Consider the following 23,604-nt stretch of genomic DNA (forward strand, 5'->3'; position numbering starts at 1 on the left):
AGAAAGAGATTTCCTTCCCATTGTAGGCAAGTTGGGCATGACTAATATCTATGCCTCTACTTGAGGGGGAGTGTGGATTCTACTACGAGTTCAATTACAGTTTGTATTCATGTAAAATTCTATTCCTTGTAATAGTGTACTTTCCACTTAATTATAAATAGAGGGCTTGAGATCATTAATCGATAAGCCATTCTACCACAATCGACTTTCTCAACAATTTCCTTTCTCATAAGAATCTTCCCGGAACTCATCTTAAAAAAATACCCCTTTTGGAGGAGAGAACTTAAGCAGATCTAAGACCTACATCTACAACAAGAAGGCCAGGGATAAGCTGTCCAAGCAGTACTACAAATAATAGTATTAGTAGCATAGTAGTCCCCATAATTAGTTCTCTTTAAGCTCATTTTAACTTTTGTTGAACCATGGTTAATAGTCGGTTCAACCTGGTTTATTTCAGTTGAATTTAAGTTGTCATATGACAACTCAAATGACACATGAACCCTTAGGTTATGTTATGCCAGAGTATGCCAAGTACGAGAGCTCATTCCTGAATCGGTGATTGGAGCAGGTGGTTCTTGAAGGATTAGTTGACTCATGGTTGACCTAGGACTTGACCCCATGCCCAAGAACATGCACAAGTCAATGTTCGTGTTGTGGTCGAGAGGTGTCACTCCAAGAGGCTCAACCCTAGACTTTGAGATGCAAATGGGGTTGTGACACACAAAGACCGTAGTAATCATCAGATGAGGCCAATGATTGGTGCCTGGGGCAGTGAGTTCATACCCCCCCCCCGAGTTTCAATTAGAATTGTTTGGGTTCTTACTGGACGAACCCCTCTCTATCTAGGACTCTCCTTAGTCCTCGGGTTTCCCTTAGCACCCAAGGTCCCAGTTTGGTGCTTGAGACTGACAGGACGCGATATGTTGACCTACCATCGAATCTACCTCAAGCGGTATGCCTATCAATTAGTCGAGAACCTGTGCGTTGGTAGTCTGTCTCATTAGTCTAACACAGCTGCCCACCAATGTCTAACATGTCAGGGTGGTCGCCACCGATGTTCGACGTGTTGACCCATGAGGAAATCAAGGCCATCTTAGAGGATTCGATGATCCACGCCCTTCAGGTTATTACTATAAATACCCTTCACCTACCTCATTTAATGATAATGCTCAATCACTCTCCCATTGCTCTCTAGCTACATAGCTCGGAGCTCTAAAACCCCATCCTGGGATGGTGCTGTAATTGAATTAGACTTAAGCTTCAAAGGCGGCTAGCCAACCACCTTGGTCAGCCCACTCTGATGTTTTCTTCCTATGCATAGGTTTTCCCAACCCACAAGGTTTCAATCTAGGGGTCAGATTTAGTTGCAATAGGTTATAATTTAGGCTAGTTACAGCTCCACCTAAGATTACGAGCAAAAAAGAGTTCCAGATGAGCTGAAGAAGCACTATGGTTCCACATAGAAGAAAAGAAAGGTGACAACCAAAGGTATAATAGCTATAGAGGAATAAAGTTTAAAAATTGACACAACAAAAGCTAAGTGTATTATGTGCAAGGTTCAGAATCTTGTTTTATCTTGGTATCTTGATTCTACCTAGACTACCTAGATACTGAGATTAAGGCTGAAATCTGGTACAAGGTTTTGTGATTGTTTCCCTAGAATTAGAGTTAGCCTAGAATCCTTTCTTTCTTCTTGTGAACCAGCAAAGTAATTAACAAATCTGAAGATGGGAGATTTTAACAAACCTAGATGGGATGGTTAAGGATGGGAAAATTATGATTAACGAAAAGGATGGGGATTAACAAAATTCTAATGGGCTGTACAATTTGGTTAATAGATAAATATGGGATGGGTTTAAGGTTTTGTTGAGAGGTATAGGATGAGCTAAGGCTAGTAGTAAAAGGAATGTGGTGAATTAGGGTTCATGTGGGTATGGTTTGAGATAGTTAGGAATGGGCAAATTTGGCATGGGTTGGTTTTGGGATGGTTAGGGTTTCAACAAATCTCTACAAGATGGTTTTGAGATACCCAAAGTCACCCTAGGGTTGAAAGGAAAGTGGCAGGTAGGTTTGGGGATGTTATGGGTGAATCTTGGTTTTCGTTTCTTTTCTCTTACTACTGCTGCTAGATCCAGGGGGAAGAAGAAAGAAGGGAGGAGGGAGGGAGTGGCAAGGTATTGGGAGGAAGGGGGAAGGGTGGGGGTGCTGCCCCAAGGTGTAGCAGGGGAAGGAGAGGGCTTCTAGGTGTTGCCGCAGGGTGGGGAAGGGTTCTTGGTAAGTTGTGATAGGGAAAGAAGGAAGGGGGAGGGTTTCTAGGCTGCTGCAGGAATGGGGAAGGGGTTGGGGATGCTTGGGCAAGAAGGGAGATGGGTGGGGTGACCCTCTTGCTGAATTGAAGAAGAAACTCTTTCTAAATCTGCCGTGGCCCTCCTAAGAAGACCACGACCTTATTTGCCTCCAAAAGGAAAATTTTCTTCATCAATTCAACTCCCTTATGATAAAGTAGGGTGGGCTATTTATATCCTTACAATTGGAGGGAAAGACTTAAGACTAGGTAATCCTTTATAGACTAGGATGCCCCTTACAATCCAAAAGGATTCTTACTTTAAAATGGATTCCAATTGGGACTCTCACACTGACTAGGACTATTTCATAATTCATAAAATACTAATCCAAAAAAAGAAAGAAAGAAAGAAAGAAAAATCCATGAACCTTGGACCGAGGGAATTCCAACTAGACCTCTCTTGAGTCTTGAGCCCTAAAAGGGCTGGGGAAATGACCAAATGATATAAATCTAGGGCTAGGGGTAATTCAGTAATTTCCTTGGATTCTTAGGGTTGCTCAGGACTTCTAGCAAAGTGAGGCTAAAAGTCCGCTGTAAAGATAATTCAGATCTGGAATTTAGAACTTACGGGTTTATAGATTAAAATTCTGCAGAATTGATTTAAGAAAGAGATGAACGGCAGAATTCTTTGAGGGTGCCGCAGGGGTGAAGAAACCCAGGGGAAGGGGGTAAAGGGGAAGTGGGAGAGGGACTGATGGGGGCGTGGGAAGGTAGGGGAGGTGCAGGGGAAGTCATAGGGGCCTAGGAGTGCTGCTGCACAGGTGCGGCAGCAAGGTCAGGGGGTGGAAATAGTGCGCAGATCAGGGGAGGAGCTGGGGTATGGGTGCATGGCTTAGGGGTGGGGGATCTGCTGTACTTACTTGTAGATTGAGAAGGCTTGCTGGAATTATTGATTGAATGCTTGAAGAAGAAGAGAACTTTGAAATTGCAGAAAACACAATAACCAGCCGCAGGTCACCCTCCTAGGGATCCCACGACTCCTCTCAAGTCTCCATTCAATTCAATATTTTTCATTCATTAAAATCTGAAAATTACTTTTAGCCATTCCCAATGATAAGCTGTGGAGAGGCTTTGCTTTTCAAGAGCTTACTGTTCGAGAAATGCCCATTGCATGAATAGATAAGGATCCCAACTCTTGACCAAACACTTTAAAAGGGAATCTAATCACTATAACCCTAAATTGGAATTTACTAAACACACTTTAAGTTACATTAAAAGCACATGCTAATTAAGATAGCTTAGGACTCAAACCAACAACTTCCAAATGAAAAACGAATTCTAAAAGACAAGAACCCGCCTTGGATAAAGAACCTTATCTTGTCCACAACTAACAAACTTCTAACCAACTAAAACTCTAAAATAACTCTCACACTGGGATTCCAAATAACAAATGAAACATAGGAAAGGACTCTAAAAAAATAACTGATTTATTTCACCTAAGTAGGACTTGATCCAGGGGATTGAAAAATGACAAAAATACCCTTTTGTGGGTTTGGCCCCCCGGGCTTGCTTCAAAACATGGGTAGGTCTGGGCCCTCTTTCAGCCCACCTTAGGCTGTCCTTGGCCTTATATATATATTGGGTTGGGGGTATTCAACCAGCTTTGGATTGGGCCTTTTGGGTCTGGTTCTTGGGCCCCCATTATAGGGGGACTCAACCTAAGTTACATCAACCAGGCTACCATTCCTTTCTTATTAAGTGGAAAGGCAAGCCTAGGAGTGAGAGCACGTGGATCCATGTGGACGACTTCAAAAGGATTGATCCAAATTTGTATGTGAAGTATATAGCCTTCACCCATTCATCGGAGACGAATGTTTTCAAAAAGGGGAGAGCTGATGTAGTTAACCACACCCACCCCAAGAAGATTTCCAAGGCCTGCAAGAATAACTAGGCTTGCTCTAACAGTCTACTGAACAACCAGCAACATTAGAAGCATAATTTGCAATAGGAGTATTTTGGTAATTTGTAGTCCCACTCAAGCCCAGCTGGGCCTAGTTGCAACTAGTGGTTTGTTAGGAGTCCAAGTCTATTTTAAAAATTGTTATTTGAATCAGTCCAGGATGAGATAAGTAGAAGTCCTATTTAAAATAGAAGTCCTATTTAAATACTGCTTTTTATGCTAAGTCCTAGTAGGAGTTGGTAACTAAGGCTATAATAACCAGACCATGCTTGTAACAAGATAGATTGATGAGCAAAATAGTTGAAGAGAGTTTGTTGCAGCAAGCAGGAATCAGGTAGAGTTTAGGGTTCAGATTAAAGGAAGTTCCTTCGGCAGGGCTGCTGGTCTGCCTCCACTCATCCATCCTCTATTTCAGGCTTTCTAAAACAAGTTAGTACTATTTCCTATTAACCTTACACCTCCCCCCCCCCCCAATTGCACCTTGCAGTCTTTCCCCTCCACACTCCATTTGGGCCTCCCCTTCTTCCCCAAACCCTAAATCACATGTCTCCCAATCCCCTCAGAATTTCCCCTCCTAGATTCACAAACTTCCCACTCCCCTTAGCACTTGATCCCAATCCCTGCCCTAGTTATCATCTAGAAACCCTAAAAACTTGAAACCCCTCCCAAACCCTAAACCCTAGGAACTTGAATCTCAAACTGGAAAACAATAAGGTTTAGATTTTTTTTTTTGAAAGCCCTGAACTTATAACCCTAATGCGAACCTTGTCCAACCACCCTGCAAACCCTAAAACCCCTAAGCAGTCTAGAATTCCTTAGCCACAGGGTTTTGTAACCCTAGATTGATTGCTGATCACCAAGGATCTTGGTTTACTAGCCCTCTCTCAGTGAGGCTACATCAAAACTTCATACATCTTTATAAGTTACGAGAAAGTCATTTGCAGTGGCACAAACGTGTGCATGGAGGCCTTTGAGTGCTCAAGTGCAAAGGGGTGATTCAATTCTTATTGAAGGAGCTAAAAAAGCCAAGGGTAGGCCTAAGACTAACTAGTAATAAGTATGCCTCCTAATAGTGCTGATTGGAGAAAATTTAACAATGTAGCTTAGTCAATTTAGTTGGGACAGGGCTGAAACAAGCTGTTCCCACTTCCAAGACCCTTGATTTCATCCTTTTTTGGCCAAAAACGACATAGCAAGCAAGAAACAGGAACCCTAACAACTTTTACAGTTCCTTTCACCATGGTTCTAGGTCTTGGTTTCACCCAGCCAAAAATCTGGTTGGACTGATATCTCGGCAAGTTGGTGCTTTTTCCTCCTGAACTTGAAGCTAGGTTTCAGTGGTTCCCTAGGGTTGCTACTCAATTGCTTTGTTTCAGTTTTAATTACTTGCCTTGATCTAGTCGACAGGTCAGTGGGAGAATTGTAAATTCTACCAATGTGAGGCGCATATCTGGTATGTAATTTTCTTTTAATAGAAGTGAATTTTATTAGGAGTTCTGTATCAACCCTTGTACGGGTCAAAGTATAAGACCTAGTAGTTGTTGTCTAGTATTATTGGGCCGGGAATACAAGTCCAAGTAGGAAACCAGGCCCCTAGCATTTAAAAATAAACCCCTCCACTTGATGGGGAGAGTTAGTTTTGATAATTAAGTAACAAAGCTTCCTATTTGAGCACTGTGTGTGTTTTATTGAATCAATCAATTAGTTTGAGGATTGAAGTAGTCGCAGGTCCGGTTCTGTCAAAAAGTTCAACCCTAGGAAGGTTCTAAGTGAAGTGCAACTCAGATCCTTGATGGTGGCTGTAGGAGACAGCCTTTGACCACCATCAACAGCAGCAATCCAGCTTATCCAGGCTCCATTCAAGGTGCAAACCAGGTACTATTGGAAGCCCTCATTAAACCCTGCCCCCTTCCACATCCTTTTTTGCTATTTTCTTATATTTTCTTGAATTTTTGGACTTTTCTAGAGCCCCAAAAATCAACATCAGATCTACGCCAGTCTAACCATTGGATCTGTCCCAAAACTTTACAAACCTCATCCCCTCAACCCTAGTGACCTTCGATCCCAATTCCAGCCCTAACAGACCAAAGAACCCAAGATCTACCCATCCTTGTGATTATCACCCTATTTGCCCTCCAAAATAAAGAAACCCAATAACTCCCAATCTACCAATCCAAAGTCATTGACACTTGAAGAGATTATTCCAAAGGACAAAATATAAATTCCTTTCAAAGTTTTCATCCCATCTCAAGGAATTTATCAACCTCTCATGGGATGGGTTAAGTATCCTTGATAGCCTAAATGTCCTATCTTTAACCATCAATATCCCATCAAACAACCCAAATCCTAACCAGGGATTAGGGCACTATTATTAGAAACCAACGGGGGAACACCACTTATACACCGTAACTGAAACCCTAGTTTTGGGCCAGGAATACAAATCTAGCCTTAGAGATACTTTAAGCTATGGCCCTACTCAAGCAAGGCTGCATCCATCAATCATTTAGTCAGGCTGTTAATGACTAAATTGGTCGAACAGATTGCTTGGTTTCCAAAATACACTTTTCATCATTTCATACATAACAGGAAAAGATTCCATCCTCCCACCTGCCATGACATATTATATTCCTACAGAACAACAACTCAACCTTATCCTGACTTAATTGGACACATGGATCCTAGTAAAGCAAATCAAAAAAAAAGAAAAGAAAATGAACAAGATTTGTAACAGTTGTAACTTATAAATCAATCTATTATACACGCTAACTAAGGCCAACTACTAATTTCTTACCCTCCAATCACCTCTACTCGACATCAAATATTATTCCTACATAAATGTAAATAAATAAAGACATACCTCATGCTCAAACCCAACCACAGCCGCTTCAGAACACTGGGGGTGTGAGACAAGAGCAGATTCCACTTCAGCTGTACCAATACGGTGTCCACTGCACGAACATCAAGAAAGATAAAAACAAACCCTAGAAAAGAAGAAAGAAGAAAAAGACAAATGTGATGCAATAAATGAACCCACAGCCAATATTTGTCCATAAACTAGATTATGCCTTCAAATGCAGCCCACCCAACTATCAAAGAAGAATCTAAAAGGGGAGCTGACATAGTCCAAACGTCACCTGACATTGATAACATCATCAACTCTTCCAGTGAGCCAATGGTAGCCATCCTCGTCTCTAAAACATTAAAAACAACCCAACTTGTCATTCAAATTTAATATTGATAAATATTCAGCACTTCGATCAAGAACACAAAGTGAACAAGGATAAAGTAAAGCAAACCAGAATACTTCAGATGCACTCAAATATAGATTACCAAAATATCAATAAAAGCAAGACCTTGTCATGTCAAAACATCACTATATGCATTGAAAGGTCTTTGGAAACACCGAGATCGAAAAAATAAAATATCATTTGTCAATCATGGAAGTAACAACAATTCCTAACCAACCTAGCAACCCAACCCAATAAGAAAGGTTCAATTAACCATTGTGAACCTGTTCAATAAAAGGTTTGGGGGCTCCTGCTTTTACTGATTTACTCTAGCATTCTGAAATCTGGACTGGATAGTCAGATTGTCATCCCAATATTATTGTAAAGCAATTGCTAACCACGATGAACCATCCAGATTTCAGGCAAATGGTTCAATCCAGAAAGGCAAAAAAAACAAAGTTAGTACATTTATACTTGGCTGATTTGTAAAGGTTGAGGACAGAAAGAAGAAGAAATATTCTCACAATTAGTCTAGCTGATTAATTGACCCATTGATCAGTGTGCATAGGATAGCCACCAATTAACAGTTTGACATCTAGGTTTCAAAAATTTACTCTCATAAGTGTTGTTAATTTACTCTGATGAATGGATAACTAGCAGCAATGTCAAGATTTTAAAACCTCTATTATAATTGTTATTGAGTACATAAATCGGTCTGTACGCTGTATCCATTATCAATTGGGAACTTAAAACTAAATAAGGAAAACCTGTCCCTCCCCTATACTATATATCTATTCAAAATCCCATGAACAAACTTCTACATCCAATTCCCCCAGATAAGCAAAATTCTACCTCTCTTTCACTCCTGATGTTTTCAAATTCCCAAATCACCCTATTAACCATTCTATAATCAGATCCCTCTTGCTTTATCTATTTTAACTATGTAATTTATAATTTCACTATCATTTAACTAATTTTGTATTCTAATTTCTAAGTACCTATTGACCTTCTCCAAACAGAAAAAAGGCAACCTCCATCCTGCTTTCGTCCCTCCCCAACCCAGTCCTCCATGCTCCTGCTCTGTATTCCCCACCTATCCCCATCTTGTGGTCCTGCAATTTTTCACTCAAGCCTGATTCAGGTTTTCATATGGTATAAAGCACTGACCTCTACAAAGGTTCCACTAACATCTTTTATGAGTTTCTGTATCAAGGACTGATAATGCCCATTGCTTCTCCATTTCATATTCAATTTGTTCAGTGTAGCAATCTGGATTGAGTCCATATCATGAAGAACTCAAGCAACACAGCATAGAAGAATAAAAGGACGAGTCCAACTTGCAAAGGAAAGTACAACCTCAAGGTGGAATATAAATGATCCAGGTTAGAAAATTGAACCTAAATTCGGCATGATTTATCCATATGGCCATTGCTAGTAACTTCTGCATTGCCTTTACTGGGTTGTAAATAAGCATGACTTTGCTAGGCTGACAATAAGCTCAAGATGGAACGAGATTTAAAAAAGTACGTACTCATATGTTTGGTTTTACGATCATTAATGTTGTCATTGGTTGTTGTGCTGTGTTACAGGCATCTTCAAAGAAGAAGAAGCAGAGTGTTCTGGTGTTATGTTGTTGGTGAACACAAACCTCAGAAAAGAACGATTAAGGAAAAACGTTGCAAGTCAATGTTGTGAGATGAGTGCTTGTTTGCTCAACTTGTAGCTAGCTAAACCTCTCCAAACTGTGAATCTAAAAAGATTCTGGGTCATCATTTCAATTCTTGTCTCTTCCTATTTTCTTCTCTTCAGTATTGAATCCTTTCCCTTGCCTGCTTTCTTCTTTTTTCGTGCATTATCTTTTCTAGCTTCTCCTCATTATTTTCTTTTTTTCTCCACTAGTGTATAAGCATTTCATGGCTGGTCCTCAAAATAAAGTTTTACAAGTCAATGATAGTGGTGCACTAGTGCATCAGGGTAACGTGTACTCGTCTGGTACGTATTAGAGTAATACTGTAGAAGTTGTTAGTTAACAATCTTAATCTGTAATGGTGTGATGGGAGGAAAAACAAGGGTGAGGCAGGCCGGAGAAAATGTGGATGGGGGCAGTGTTGGGAATCATGTGTGTATTCATCCATGGAGAAATATCAAAATTGTAAAACAAAGGATAACTACTGATACAGATGGAGATCTGTCAGTAGAGGGCTAATTTGGGTACCTTAAAGCATCAGCAGAGAAAGAGAGGTAAGAGTTTGCTTTTTGGAAAAAGTCAGATGAAGTTGAGCTGGGGAGTGACAGAAATTTTTTGAACTAAATTTTATACAAAAGATGGCTGGTAAACTACAATTAATTGATGAACGCTAAATAACCATTATTTGTAAGTATATTAAACTAAGAACAAAGAATAACGCCAATGGAGGGTTAGTGGAGTGGTAGTGAACCCCCCCCCCCCTCTCAATGGAGAGGTTGTGGGTTCTACCCTTGCCGGCGGCATATGTAAAAGCGCCTTTGTTACCAAAAAAAAGAACAAAGAATAACTATGAAATGGCATGGGATAAGTAATATAAATAGAAGCCGATAAATAGCATGTTACCTTACCTACCAGCACCCAGTCAATCAGGTGAACTGACACTAGATATTTAGGTCAACCTCTGGGCAAATTTTATAAAGATTGCTCAGAGTAAGAAACATTTTAGAATGTCATAATAAAGGCCAAGGATATTGATTACGAAGCAGTATTGTTATAGTGAAATTGTCCATAGGCTCCCAATCGCTTGGCTATTCTGCCACAGGAATACTTGGTGGTTCCTCTAAATGGCCGTAAACTCTCAACTTATTGTTTTATAGGGTCTTTGAACAAAGATCCTATATGAACTTTAACATCGTTGGGCAAACTCATCTAGCACATCACACATACTTTTTCCTCTCATGTGCTTGGCCGTGGCAGACTCTGCTTAAAAATGATCATTTTAATTTTTATTTTATAACTTCTTGCCATTCACATCTGTTATTTCTTGAGGGTAGTATGGAAGGAGTCTATCCTAGATCTTCCAAGAAGCATGTCAACATCACAGTTGTCAATGTTGCTTAGAGTCCAGTTGCTTTGCTGGTGCCAGCTTGCACAACCCCTCCCCTCCCCCCCCCCCCCCCCCAAAAAAAAAAAGCCTTGGATTGCCTAGACACCATGACAACCATTGTCTACATACATTATCTCCATTCTTCCTTGATCTGCTGAAACTTTTCCATATCTAACCAACCATTAGTTTCATTATGTCTAGAAATGCTTCCTGCTCAAAACACGTTTTTTCCTGATACATTGTAAAAGAAACACTTTACCTGCTGCAGCCATCACCAGAGAAATAATAGCCTGGGAATGGCTTGAAATAAGTAGTTTCATATCTTTCATGATCACCATAAAGAGTGCGAAAGGCCCCCGGCCATGAGCTCTTTACACATAGGTATCCACTGCACTTGCCTCCAAGCTCAGTACCCTTCTCATCAACTATAACGGGCTGCATTTTTTACATAAAACATGAGAAAGAAAGTAGCAGTTTCAAACCAACCCCCCCCCCCCCCACCCCAAAAAAAGGAGAAAAGAGAAGAAAAACAAAGAGAGAGAGAGAGAAAGTAGTAGCAGTGAAAATTCTGTAAAAACAGCAGCTTTGTTAACACACACACCTGGACACCAAAGAAAGGGAAGGTAGCAGAACCAGGTTTCTGTGGCCAGGCACCTGGCAATGGAGTAATCTGCAATATGGAAAGGGAAAACCTTGATATCAACTAGCTCCAAGTTTCTAAAATATTTGCTGATTTGTTGACAGATTGCAGCAATGGAAGTGCCTCAATATAATCATTTTCACTCATTTTAGTCAAAAGCTAGTTGAGTCATTTCACAATTGCAAGAACTGGGATTTTTATTTGCAATAACCATATTCAGAAATCCAAATCAATAGCCATGCCATAGTTCAAAGTAATGGGGGAAAAAAGATGGAGCTTTCTCTTTTTCAGGTTTAACCAATGGAATTTGCCACAAATTTGTGTGCTTGCATATTTACCATATGGAGAAGAGGAGAAGACAGACTTGGCCTAAGTCCACCTTAGGAAGCATAGGTTATGTTTGGGCCTTAAGTATCTAAACAGACGGAAAAATGGTATAATGTTCATTGAATTAGGTGATGTAACTCAGCATCAATAAAATTCAGAGTTTATAAACTCCAGTTCTGATTTCTATGATAAAAAAATGAAAATTATGTGTAACAAGTAAACGTTTGATTCCCCATGAAATTTCAGAATCACCTTCATGGTTCGTAACTAAAGCTTATTTGATTCTGAGTAAATGTAGTCTGAGACAAATGTGATTTTCTAAGTAACTATTGATTTCTTTTGCACTGAAGGAGTGAGCGCTTGAGATAATATTTTTTGACTTCTCAATTTCCAGGAATCATTCCGTCATTTTGTTGAGGATCATCTCATCTACAGTAAACATTTGTTTATCACAGGTGGAATGAAGAAACAATTTACAGGAGTACAACCTAGAAAATCAGACTTAAGAACAAAAGCAGCCTCGGAAGCCAGGTTACTCAAACTCGCAAACTCATTCTCATAATCGTTGATTCTAATGACATTTAGGGAGAGAGAAAAGAAAATAAAAATTACCATGAAGCCACCAGTCTCAGTTTGCCACCAGGTGTCTGATATAGGGCATCTTGCATCTCCAACAACATTAAAAAACCACCTGTAAGAAAGGAAAATAAATTTTTTATCTGTTTAAGTTCAGGATGAATAGATGCACAACATGCAGTAGAGGAAAGTAGTGACCTCCATGCACTTGGATTAATGGGTTCTCCCACACTACCAAGGATTCGTAATGATTTGCGAGAGTAACGGGTCACATACTGCACAAACATCACTTTCCTAAGAATGATGGCATAACACAAATAGATCTGCTATTAAGTGTAATATTCAAGATATTTCTTGCCTCATTCCCCTCCCGCATGAGAGATCGCACCAGTGTGGGGGCAGTATAGAAAATTGTCACTTTGAACTTATCAACAATGTCCCAACAACGTCCATGATCTGGGTAGTTTGGAGCCTGAGAGCATATAAAAGGAAAAGTAGTCAACAAGGTGAAAGTATATCTCCTTAAGAACCATTATTTCTACCACTAAAAATCAAATTGATGTGTCCTAACCCCAGCTTAACATATACGCTCCTCATCAAATGCAAAAAAGCAAGCAAACTGGACACATTAGATGAATGTTTTCACCTATTAGGATTGCTTGACTGGTTTTCAAATTAACTCCTACACTCCTATACTTTTCTGTCCAAACTTTGTATAGAAAATTTTCTTCCCTATCAAAAACTAATGCATGAAGATCCTATAGGTACTCTACTGCTGCAAGATCTTAAGGTGTTGTTCGGCCTCCAAACTCAACCCTGCTGTTTCTGGAGCCCTCCCCAGGGGGCCTGGTATTATTTTGTAATTTGCTAGAGTTGTGGTAGTTCCAGAAAATGCCAAATATCTACCCCTACCTCTTTCTTATCAAAGGAATGGTTTTAACTTTTAAGAGAATCCAATTAGTCTTCTTCACACATGAGAATCCTGCCTGGTAAGGAAAATCTTCCAGTCACAGATCAATTTCAAGAAGTATAAGCTTGCAAGCCAACTTAGTCTATTAAAGGAAAATTGTCTCTATTTTAATTTGCAAATAGCTAGCTCCACTAGTGTTTGCTGCTGGTCCCACCCTGCTAAAGGAGGAGGGATGGTGCAGCCAAACCCTTTTTACATGGATTTTACAAAGTAAGCAATGTAGTACACTATGGCTCGGGTGAAGCGATCATGGTTCTTAAGGTGACCAAAGTAGTTGGGGCACCGCTTAAGCACTTAGGTGGCAACATGGTTACCAAAGCGGTTGGGGCACAATTTTAATACAACTATATTATGTGACACATATAGTATACCAAAAACTAATATAGTTCTACTAATAAGCTAAACAAATATTAAAGAATCATAATTATGAAAGAATATCAACATGTGAAGATGCATCAAGATGAAAACTTGAGTAACACGCCAGAATATCGCGGCAGCCCTGTGACATGTCCTTGAAATGAAGAACAAAAGATGAAGTACTAGTCTTTCACTGGATAGTTTCAATTTTCTAAATAACCTCCGTAGTGTTTTAACATGTGAAGATGCATCAAGATGAAAACTTGAGTAACACGCCAGAATATCACGGCGGCCCTGTGACATGTCCTTGAAATGAAGAACAGAAGACGGAGTACTAGTCTTTCACTGGATAGTTTCAATTTTCTAAATAACCACAGTATTATTCAACATGCCAAACTACAACAGAACTTCCGTTTAGGGCTACAGAAAATATAGACAACCCAAAGAAAATTTTGCAAATTGCTATTAAATTTGTATCATTCAAATCAGCAAAACTGTGCAAACCATTAACTTCTCACATCTAATTTCAGATTCTACAGTTACATACTCTAAAAAGCCTTCTATGGCTACAAGTCTAAGAAATTTACCCCTTCAAAAACTACCACAGTTGCTCCATTTAGCAGAGGACCATAAGTAACATAGCTATGTCCAGTAATCCAACCACAATCAGCTGTACACCTTGAGTAAGTAAAAGCTATGTTAGGTCGCAATAGATTTGGTCTGATTCAATTAAAAAACAAATTTGAAATTGGCTCCAGCATACCAGTATACATCAGATGGCTTGTAGTCAAATGCATACTTGAATGTTGTAGCAGTGTATACCATATATCCACCAGTTGTGTGCAGAACGCCCTACATTTCCCGTTTCAGTTTTGAAGGGGGGAAAAAAATTTAAAATGCCTTCACTTAAAATTACCTTCGGTTTTCCAGTGCTCCCACTAGTATAAAGCAGAAAAAGTGGTTCTTCTGCGTCAACCCACTCCACATCGCACGTTGTTGGATATTTAGGGATGGTATCCTGGAAGATAGCCCTCCATCATCAGAAACATGATAGAGGATTGTGATAAGAATGATACACCTTCCACTACTCTTGCACTGAAGATACTGGTGCATCATTGATTCACCCCAAATTTTTTAGGTTTATTTTAGAATACTACATTGCAACATGTATTACAGGGAAATAGAGCAGACATTTGGAAAAATATTATCTACTAACCTGCCACCAAACATCTCTTCCTTCAATCCAATTTGTGGATTCCCTCTTCATCACTGACTGGTTTTCATAGGTTAAGCAAACATCTAATAGAGAAAATGACATGCCATTAAACTTATTGTGAGAAGGATTTGGTAACCACAAATTTACCCCACACACACACAAGAGGATGTACAGTATACAACAATATTTATTTAAAAAAAGAAATGGAGAATTGGGGAAAGGCATATCTTGTTAAAGACAAGTATACAAGAAACAGCATTGGTATCAATATGCATCCACATTCATCTGTTAATTTTTTATTTATTTTTTGGATGAATAAATAATTTAAATATCACAAGAGAACCAAATATACAAAGGACGGTCTTTTAAGAAGAAGACTGAAAGGAAAGATTGAGACCCCAGGAGACAACAATAAGCATGTTCCTTGGGGTATCATCAATCAGGGGGAGGGGAGAAGCAACAAGCCTAGAAGAAACATCAAAATGGATGGCATTCCAAATCATATCTTTCGAACGAGATTTGAAAGTCCATCTCCAAAGATTCCGTTCCCACCAAAGATCGTGGACAGCAGCACTGAACACGAGCTTACCAACCCGATCACAAATGGAGGAGCCTGGAAAGTTTCTCAGAATCCAAGACCACTCGCTAGCAAAACCAAAAGATCGCCTCGAACAAGGCCAAATAAAAGAAAGGGGAAAAAAAGAAGAAGGTGATCAATGTCCTCAAAACCATTCCAACATAGGATGCACTTTGGGTTAACGGGGATATGGCGGCCAAAATAAAAAAACTATTGCATCTATATAAAAGTAGTTCAAACATAAAGATGACTCTGATGCCCAATAAAAGTGGTGTTAAGTATTAGCTGTACGACTGCAACAATTAAAAATTGGTAAATGGCATTGGCCAGAACTAATCCTAGTGAACATATAGTCTATAAGTCTCATTGAACAATTCTAAAGAAGAAAATGGCATTGGATTGTTCAAGCACAGCAGTTTGTGGGCCAGGTTGCTGATAAACGGTCCAATCTAGAATATTCTATTAAACCACAGACCAATCAGCACTGCTAGTTCACAGTCCAAACTGTGAGATCACAACCCAGTTATTTCAATTACCCTGTCCAAAGTGTTGCTTCAAAAGCACAAGTCCTATAGATTGGAAGATCAGACTGATCCAAAGTGAATCAGTTGATATGATATATGTCTGGACTGGGATCACCTTGGAATGATCTGTACCCACACGCCAATATCCCCCTCAAAACCTGGCAAATAAACATTTAGCTGTTCCAAGAAGTATATAATATTTTCAGTTGGAATCTATCCTATGCCTTATATTCTGAAATGATGCTGCAATGCCCACTTTGCTTTACCCATGATACAGCAGAATCCAACAAGAGATTTCAACTCCCAAAAAACAAGAAGATTTTGATTGGAGCTTTTGTATGATTGAACATTTTGAAAGGGGGGGGGGAGAATATAAGGAGTCATAATTGAAAAACAATAAACTGGGTCCCCCAAAGTACTAGAAAGAACCCTATTCACCTTCACAAATCTGCAAAGATACCCTCAGTGAAACGGTTCAGATAAAAATGACTGAGGAATGAAATATCAAATGAAATAATAGAAAGACAAAAAGTTTTGTACACAGGAATGTATGATGCACAATTGTGCTTTCAACCAATGGATGGGAATGAAAAGCCATGTACTGTATACAGTCATGTCTATCCCATTGTTGAGAATACAACCATGTATAAACATGGCTGTGTACGAAAACCTTTCCTTAATAAGAAAAAAGATATAAGCTATCCACCAATCTGAGCCTGAATGCTCTTTCTTCCATGGGAATAGAGTTGGGTAAGAATGAACGGAAGAAACTAAGAATGGGAAGGCAGCTATACATTAGAGAGTGATATGTTATTTGCATCAGTTCTCTCTGAGACTAGTTTTGGAAGTTGGTAGCATATTTGTTCTGTGTGGTTTTTTAAACTTTAAGTACCATTTTAAAAGTCTTTCCAGCCAACTTTCTGATGAGACCAAGAAATTTTGGTTCCAAGCTACAAGAGAAAAGCTATAGCCCATGCATCATTAGGGTGTCAACCTCAATACTAGAGTAATTGCTAAATGGTTTTTCTTTTTCCTACTTGAGCTAGAATTTGATTACTAAATGTCTTTGTACAGTTTTTGTTGATATCATAATTGCAAATTAAAAGAAATTATTGTTCTTAATCCTATGAGGCTAAGGGAGAGCAGTACTTTAAAAAAGTTGCACATATCGAGCACTGATGATGCAGTAAAGAATGTCCAAAAGGGCAATTGGGCTTTGAAATGCTTAATTTTGACCTATCGGTGGTTTATTAGACATTAAGCTTCTTATTTTTGGGTTTATTGGTCTAATGAGCCTAAGTGTGGTGATAATATTACATGGGATTAAATGTTAAAATCAATATTTAATTTAGCATTTGAGTTAGATTAGGATACTTAGTTCTTAGATAGAGTTTTATAGAGTCTTCTAAAGTGATTAGGAGTCCATTTATGAGTCAAATTAGGAATTTTAGAAGGTTTATATATATATATATACAAAATGCGTCCCCCACCAATGAGATGATAAATCAATGAATTGAATTTTGTTCATTCCTACGGGGTACAATGACATAGCATCTCCCCCCCCCCCTCTCTCATGCAATTTCTTCTCCTTCTTGTTACTTGAATTCCTAACAAGATCATATTTTTCTTATTAGCAATTTAAACTGCTGTTCTCATATAAGACAATAAGTTGAATCATCCCCATCCTCAATTATTCTCCCAACCTTCTAAATTCCCCAACCCAAAGTTTCTTTTCATGTGTCATGCTTTCTGTTTTCGTGCTCCCCAAAAAACCCAGATTTCAAACTTGGATCTACACCATTCTGACTGTTAAAACCATCCCAAACTTTCAGGTTCATCTGTCATTACTTAACTTCTCTCCAAGTTTCCTGGTTTCACCCCATTCTAATAACTTTTCATCTCATATCTCAAGAACCTGCTGCATCCAATTGTGCACCCCATTACTTCTCTCCAAAACTATCCAACCACCATAACTTTTATTATTATGTATCCCAATCAACTGACCCAAAAATCTAAAAACCCTAAACCCTTACTTTTTTGAACTGAGATCCTTGGAAGACTGGCCCATAGTTGATCCTACTCCATCTAGAGCTGCATCAACTGAGTTCCTGTTACTCATAGGTAATGGCATGGCCATAAGGGACAAGAATCATTAAGGGCATTAATGACGATGATTTGAAATTTGACCTAAATGACTATGGCATACACGGAGAAAATGTAGGGGCACTGTAGACCTTGTAGGTTCTATCAAACATATTGTTGCCTAAAATTTAACAACTGAAAATTTAGGCTAAAGGGGTAGTCCGTTTGGAAATAGAAAAATAAAAAGAACTGCAAAAAAATGACATCTCAAAAATGATCTGTGCTGAAGTTAATGATAGATGCAAAGAGGAGGGAGGAAAAAATGGTGTTGTTATGTGTCTAGTTGCATTAACCCTCTTCAAGTTACTCACCCACAGAGACCCCATTTTTGACTGAGTCAACCAAGGCAGTATCTACTATGTCCTTGAGATTGATAACTTTGGTGCCCCTACGAACTGCATTGCATGTTATAACAGCTTTTGGTTTGCAATCAATGATTCTCTGGGCAAGAGAATCAGCGGAGAATCCAGCAAATACAACCTAAAAGAAGAGAATATATAATATTTAAAAGTAATTCTCCCAAGGAAGTCCAAAAATAAAACGAGAAGATTATTGATGTTATGTAGTACCGAGTGTACAGCAGCAATGCGAGCACAGGCCAGCATTGCAATGGGCAATTCCATCAACATGGGTAAATATATTATGACGGCATCTCCCTTACCAACACCAATATCTTTCAAGTAATTCGCCAGCTGTTGAGCAGAGTAGGAAACTTTGAATTAGGAAAGATCAAAAAATAATTAGCCGTAAGTAAAGCCATCAAACAAATTTTAAAAAAATTACAAAATGTTGAATTAGCAAAAGAAGAAAGGATGAAAAGAATGTAAACGCAAAGAAGTATATTTACTTGGCAAACTCTCTCCAAAAGATCAATGTAGGTCAAACTGCCGTCCTGACCAAGTTCATTGCCCTCCCAATAGATAGCAGTTTTGGAACCGAGTCCAGCCTGGACATTTCTATCCAGTGCATTGTAGCATATGTTTGTGATCCCACCTTTGAACCACTAGGAAAAAACAATCACAACACGCAGAATAAGTTTACGCAGGAAAACAAACAACCTATTATAACCAAGATTCCCAGGAGTAACGGTGAAGAAGAAGAAGGTAGCTACCTCGATCATGATAGGTCCTTTCCTGACATCCATATTATCGGAGTAGACTTGGTGACCCCATTTCTGTTTCCAGTAGAATAGCGACGCGATTTCAGACCAAAATCCGGCGGGATCTGCAATTGACTTGTTATACATTTCCATATACTGCCCAAACAAAACAAAACACAGAGTTAACATGCGTTGATTTTGTGATAAAGGAAAGGGATCAGATAATATCGCATCGCAAGTCGCAACGCAAGGGGAAAATGAGAAATTGGATTGAAAATTGAATTAATTGTAGGTTTTATTCTAGTACCTGTTCGGGAGACTGGACGAGAGCCTGGCGGGCGAAGTCGGGGCTGGGGAAGACCATATCATTCTCTTCGGAAGCGAGGGAATCCCCAAGGATGACTGCGTTCAGGTGCGATATCTTGCCGGCGCCCGAGGGAAGAGTCGACATGGAATCCACATGCCGCAGACGATCGGAAGTCGTGATACTCTTCCGAGGAGATAAACCATCAAGGCTCGTCGCCATCGGATATCCCTCGGATCCAAAGTTGCACTTGCCGCCGCCGCCTCCGCTGCCGCTAATAACGGTGCTCCTGAGTCCTGATATGGTTGTTGTTACTATTATTATTACTATAGCTATTATCCTTGTATGATGATAGGAACAATAAACTATTGGATTTGGGGGGAAAGAAAGCACAAATCGACGACCGACCGACCAAGTACCAATGGTATCACTGTGACGAGACCGCGTTCGTTTTTGAATAACAGCTTATAGGGAAGAAGATGATGATAACGGAGAGGAGACTTACGAGGACGAAAATTATAGTGATGAGCATCAGCAGGTATATGTAAACAAACAGACCAAGTAGAGTGTGCCATGTGACCGCAGGCGCCATACAAACAAACGGCTCTCTCCATGACTTCCGTTCATTAGTTTATTACCGAGTCTCCACCATTTTCTTTCATTTTCTTCTGTGTAATGTAGACTTGTAGTGCGGCTAGTGCCGTTGATGAATTGGAATTTCATACGTCTCAATATTATTATTCTCTCTTTTTTATTATTTTTTTGGTTGCGTTTGAATATTATATCTAATTAATAAATATTTGTTTTTCTTTGTTTTTTTCCGTTCAAAGACGCTTTTTATATATCGAAATAGGGATATTACATATGCTGCCGGCAGGAATTGAACCCATGACCTCTCCACTGAGAAGCGGGTTCCTAAACACTGGATTTTTTTTTTTTCTTTCTTTCCTATTCTCTGAGTGAGTCGTCTTTGGCCTTTGAGTGGGAATTATGTATAAAAAATATATATATATTTTTATTTTTATATATATATATATCATACCAGCGGTCAAATCTACGACCGCTTCGTTAAAAGGTGCCGGCTTATGACATGCAAAGCAATTCAATATTTCTGATTAAAAAATTCTCTACTAATCATAACTCAAAATATAATATTATAATCTGTATAATTTTTAGTCTGACTAAAGTTAAGTGGATTACATCACCTAGTTGCCGTCCAGTCACCCTCAACTGTAGGCCTCCCGCCTCACTGTACATTTTCAATCTGTGAACTCCATTCTTTTTTTCTTTTTTTGGTGCAACTGTGCAAGAACTCCATTCAACTCTCAACAAATTAGAAGAAAAATAAATCCCCCAGTCTAATCTGTATAGAAATATTCTAATCCCATTAAGACGATTTTTTTTTTGCCTTTCACTCAAAACAAAAAAGATAAGACACCCCCCCGCCCCCCCCCCCCCCCGGGAGATACAAACCCCCATGGGAGATACACTCCGCGGGCGGACACAAAACTCCTACGGTCCGGGGAAGGTGTGGACCCATCCGACTCTTGGGTAATCAAGCTCGATGAATAACTTGTACCCAAAGTTGGAGTTGTTCCGCGTGTGCACCAAAATAAACGCTCCGCCCAGAAACGCCGAAACCAAAGGAGCTATGATGAAAAAAATTAAAAAATAAAAATAAAATATTTTTTTTTTTACTAAAACAAAAAAGATAAGACATGTAGACAACCTCGTCCTGGTAGGTTGGCTTGCCCTTTGAATATATATATATATATATATATATTGTTTTTGGTAAAACCCTTTGAAATTTGAGTATCATGAAAACCGGCAAAAGTATAAACACCTTTTGTTTTCATCAAATCAATGATATATGTTACCAAATCCAAAAAAAACGAAAAATAGACATATTTGTAGTTTCAAACTTTCAATGTATTTAAGTAGAAATATGAGTAGTCCTTCTTAAAGATAAAATATGCGTAGTCCTTCTTAAAGATATATATTATATGATATAATGTAGATATGGTTTCCAAAAAAAAATTGTAAATATAGTGATTTCATAGGTTATTCGCACTTGACGCGCACTGATTTATGGTATCTTTAAAAACAGTTTTGTACAATTTCAGTATAAAATCAGTATTAAAAAAATGGTACAATTCGATTTATGGTACGGAATAATTTTGGTATTTATAATATTAATTAATTAATTGAAAAAATTCTTATAGTTTGAATCAAACTATAATTGAAATCTTCTCCTATCATATAATGTGATGAAAACTGTATCTATCACAATGTGTATATTGCAATACTTCACATGTTTGAAGCCATAGAAGAGTTAAGAGTTATAATTTGTGGGTTGATGAAGCTGAACCTCCTTGCTGGATAAAGTTTGGTTAGAGACTAATTCAACACAACATTTGAAATCGAATTTTGATGACTCACTATCCGAGTTATTTGGTTTTGATGACTCACCTATGCTATTCTCCATATATTGTTCAGAGCCAATTGAGCAGCCTATTCGTTTGTTGCAGACTCTGAAGGGTATCCAAACATTAAAAAAGGGTTGTCATTCATTTGAAAACTCGTCGTGTACATCTATCATCATTACACTTATCTTTTTCTACAAACCTGAAAGAAGTAGAAGTTGCTTGTTTCAATTTGAGATCCAATTATTTAAAAATTTGGGCCCAACCTAGGAATAATGTGAAGATGGACTAGACCTTAAATTGGGCCTAACCCAACCTAGATTAATTGTGTTAAATTTGATACAGTAATTGATATGTACCGATGGTACAGGTGTCTAAAACCAAAACCATACAGTGCTGAATTACAAAAATGATTTCAATATATACTTGCCAAATTTGAAAACAGTGTGGTTTAATCGGCATAGTTTGGTACGGTAAAATGATATCAATACACAATTGACATCCTTACTCAATATCACACCATCAAGGGGTTGCCTAAGTTGGCAATGACAACGCTTCTTAATAGAAAACATGGTTTGACTCTTCTTGTTGGTATATGTTTTTTGGTATATATATAGTCACAAATTCCACACCTCAAGGGATCTAGCCGAAAGTATTGTTTTGACTTTTTATCAAATATCTCCTGCAATTCTATAAAAAAAAAAATTTTGAGTTTTTTTTACAGGAAATTACTATTTTTTGGGTGAAACTGGTGATCATCCACTATTATCTCATAACACATCCATATGGAAAATTATAAGTTACGAACAGTTAAGTTTTGATTTAAAGATATTAAATGATGTATAAATTTACCTAAATGCCCTTTAAATCATTTCAAATTTGAAATTCAAATTATCCAAATACCCATTGGGCATGAAAATGATACTATTAACCCCCATTTAATAGCCTCCCATAGCCTTCAAATTAAATTCAAATGCTTCATATATTGAGAGTACAGGAAGAGCAAGTTTGGGCTTTCTACTTTGGGACACATTGGGCCATCCTATTTTTGCAGTCTCTGAATCGGAACAGACATCATCAACTTTGATGAATGAAGCCTTGGCCATTCATTCTGGATTACTCTACACATTAGCATTAGGAATCAAGCATGTCCTCATAGAATCAGATTACCAAGTGATGATTAATTTGATTACGGATGAGTCATCAATTCCACCCCATGAAATTAGGCCCATTGTATCTAATATCTTACATCTTAGATCTGCTTTGGAGGAATGTTCCTTCTATCATATTCATAGGTTGGTTAACTATGCTGCTGACCACCTAGCAAGGAGGGCTTTGTCGGTTTCGACTACGACTCAATGGCCTGTATCCACTCCTTGATTGCAGAATTTATGTAACTCTCGGTCTCAATAAATTGGACTTCATTACCAAAAAAAAAATAGCCTCCCATGCCTACCTACCTACAGCTCACTGAAAACCACCCACCGCGACCACCTATCGAAACCGGATTTGGGGATTGAATAATCAGACAAATTGGGTTCAAAGAGGGGGGGAACTACCTCTCAGTCTCTCACTGAGGTTTTGTTTAATTTGAAATTCCTCAAACAGGTGATATTGTGTTCATACAGACTCAGGTATTAGGGTTTTGGGTTTTGGGTTTTTGTAGAGATACGAAAGACTTGATGGAACGGGAGTTGTAAATCATCTCTGTGCCATTTTCGACTTGAAAAATCCGCCGAACAGACTCCCAACCGTTCGATTAACCAATTTGTGGTGGTAAAACATCTGTTCCCATTCCCTGAAAAAAAAAACCAGGGAAACTGGCTGGTTATGGTAGCTAAATGGCTACCACAGTGAAATATTAAAAGAAGAAAATCAGAGTAGTCGTTGAAGTGAAGCTCATA

At 38.7% G+C, this 23,604-nt stretch overlaps 1 protein-coding gene across 1 annotated transcript in view; it reads right to left on the bottom strand.

Moving 5' to 3' along the window:
• ACS (acetyl-CoA synthetase) overlaps nucleotides 1-19,971 on the bottom strand; it is a 30,364-nt gene extending 10,393 nt beyond the window's left edge. Inside the window, exons 1-17 of the mRNA XM_089147798.1 lie at nucleotides 19,783-19,971; nucleotides 19,281-19,573; nucleotides 18,986-19,129; nucleotides 18,722-18,877; nucleotides 18,444-18,566; nucleotides 18,186-18,354; nucleotides 14,632-14,714; nucleotides 14,332-14,433; nucleotides 14,179-14,267; nucleotides 14,003-14,093; nucleotides 12,447-12,560; nucleotides 12,287-12,363; nucleotides 12,125-12,203; nucleotides 11,147-11,215; nucleotides 10,805-10,980; nucleotides 7,379-7,435; nucleotides 7,102-7,192 (exon numbers count right to left, since the gene is read on the bottom strand). Of these exons, the coding sequence (XP_089003924.1) occupies nucleotides 7,102-7,192; nucleotides 7,379-7,435; nucleotides 10,805-10,980; nucleotides 11,147-11,215; nucleotides 12,125-12,203; nucleotides 12,287-12,363; nucleotides 12,447-12,560; nucleotides 14,003-14,093; nucleotides 14,179-14,267; nucleotides 14,332-14,433; nucleotides 14,632-14,714; nucleotides 18,186-18,354; nucleotides 18,444-18,566; nucleotides 18,722-18,877; nucleotides 18,986-19,129; nucleotides 19,281-19,573; nucleotides 19,783-19,891 (2,022 nt within the window). The 5' untranslated portion in view covers nucleotides 19,892-19,971. The remainder of the gene's footprint in view (nucleotides 1-7,101; nucleotides 7,193-7,378; nucleotides 7,436-10,804; nucleotides 10,981-11,146; nucleotides 11,216-12,124; nucleotides 12,204-12,286; nucleotides 12,364-12,446; nucleotides 12,561-14,002; nucleotides 14,094-14,178; nucleotides 14,268-14,331; nucleotides 14,434-14,631; nucleotides 14,715-18,185; nucleotides 18,355-18,443; nucleotides 18,567-18,721; nucleotides 18,878-18,985; nucleotides 19,130-19,280; nucleotides 19,574-19,782) is intronic.
• Nucleotides 19,972-23,604: the final 3,633 nt, after the last annotated feature.

This window comes from Hakea prostrata, chromosome 3, assembly GCF_041222555.1.
Source record: "Hakea prostrata isolate BN-2017 chromosome 3, UWA_Hpros_2, whole genome shotgun sequence".
Classification (NCBI taxonomy): domain Eukaryota; kingdom Viridiplantae; phylum Streptophyta; class Magnoliopsida; order Proteales; family Proteaceae; genus Hakea; species Hakea prostrata.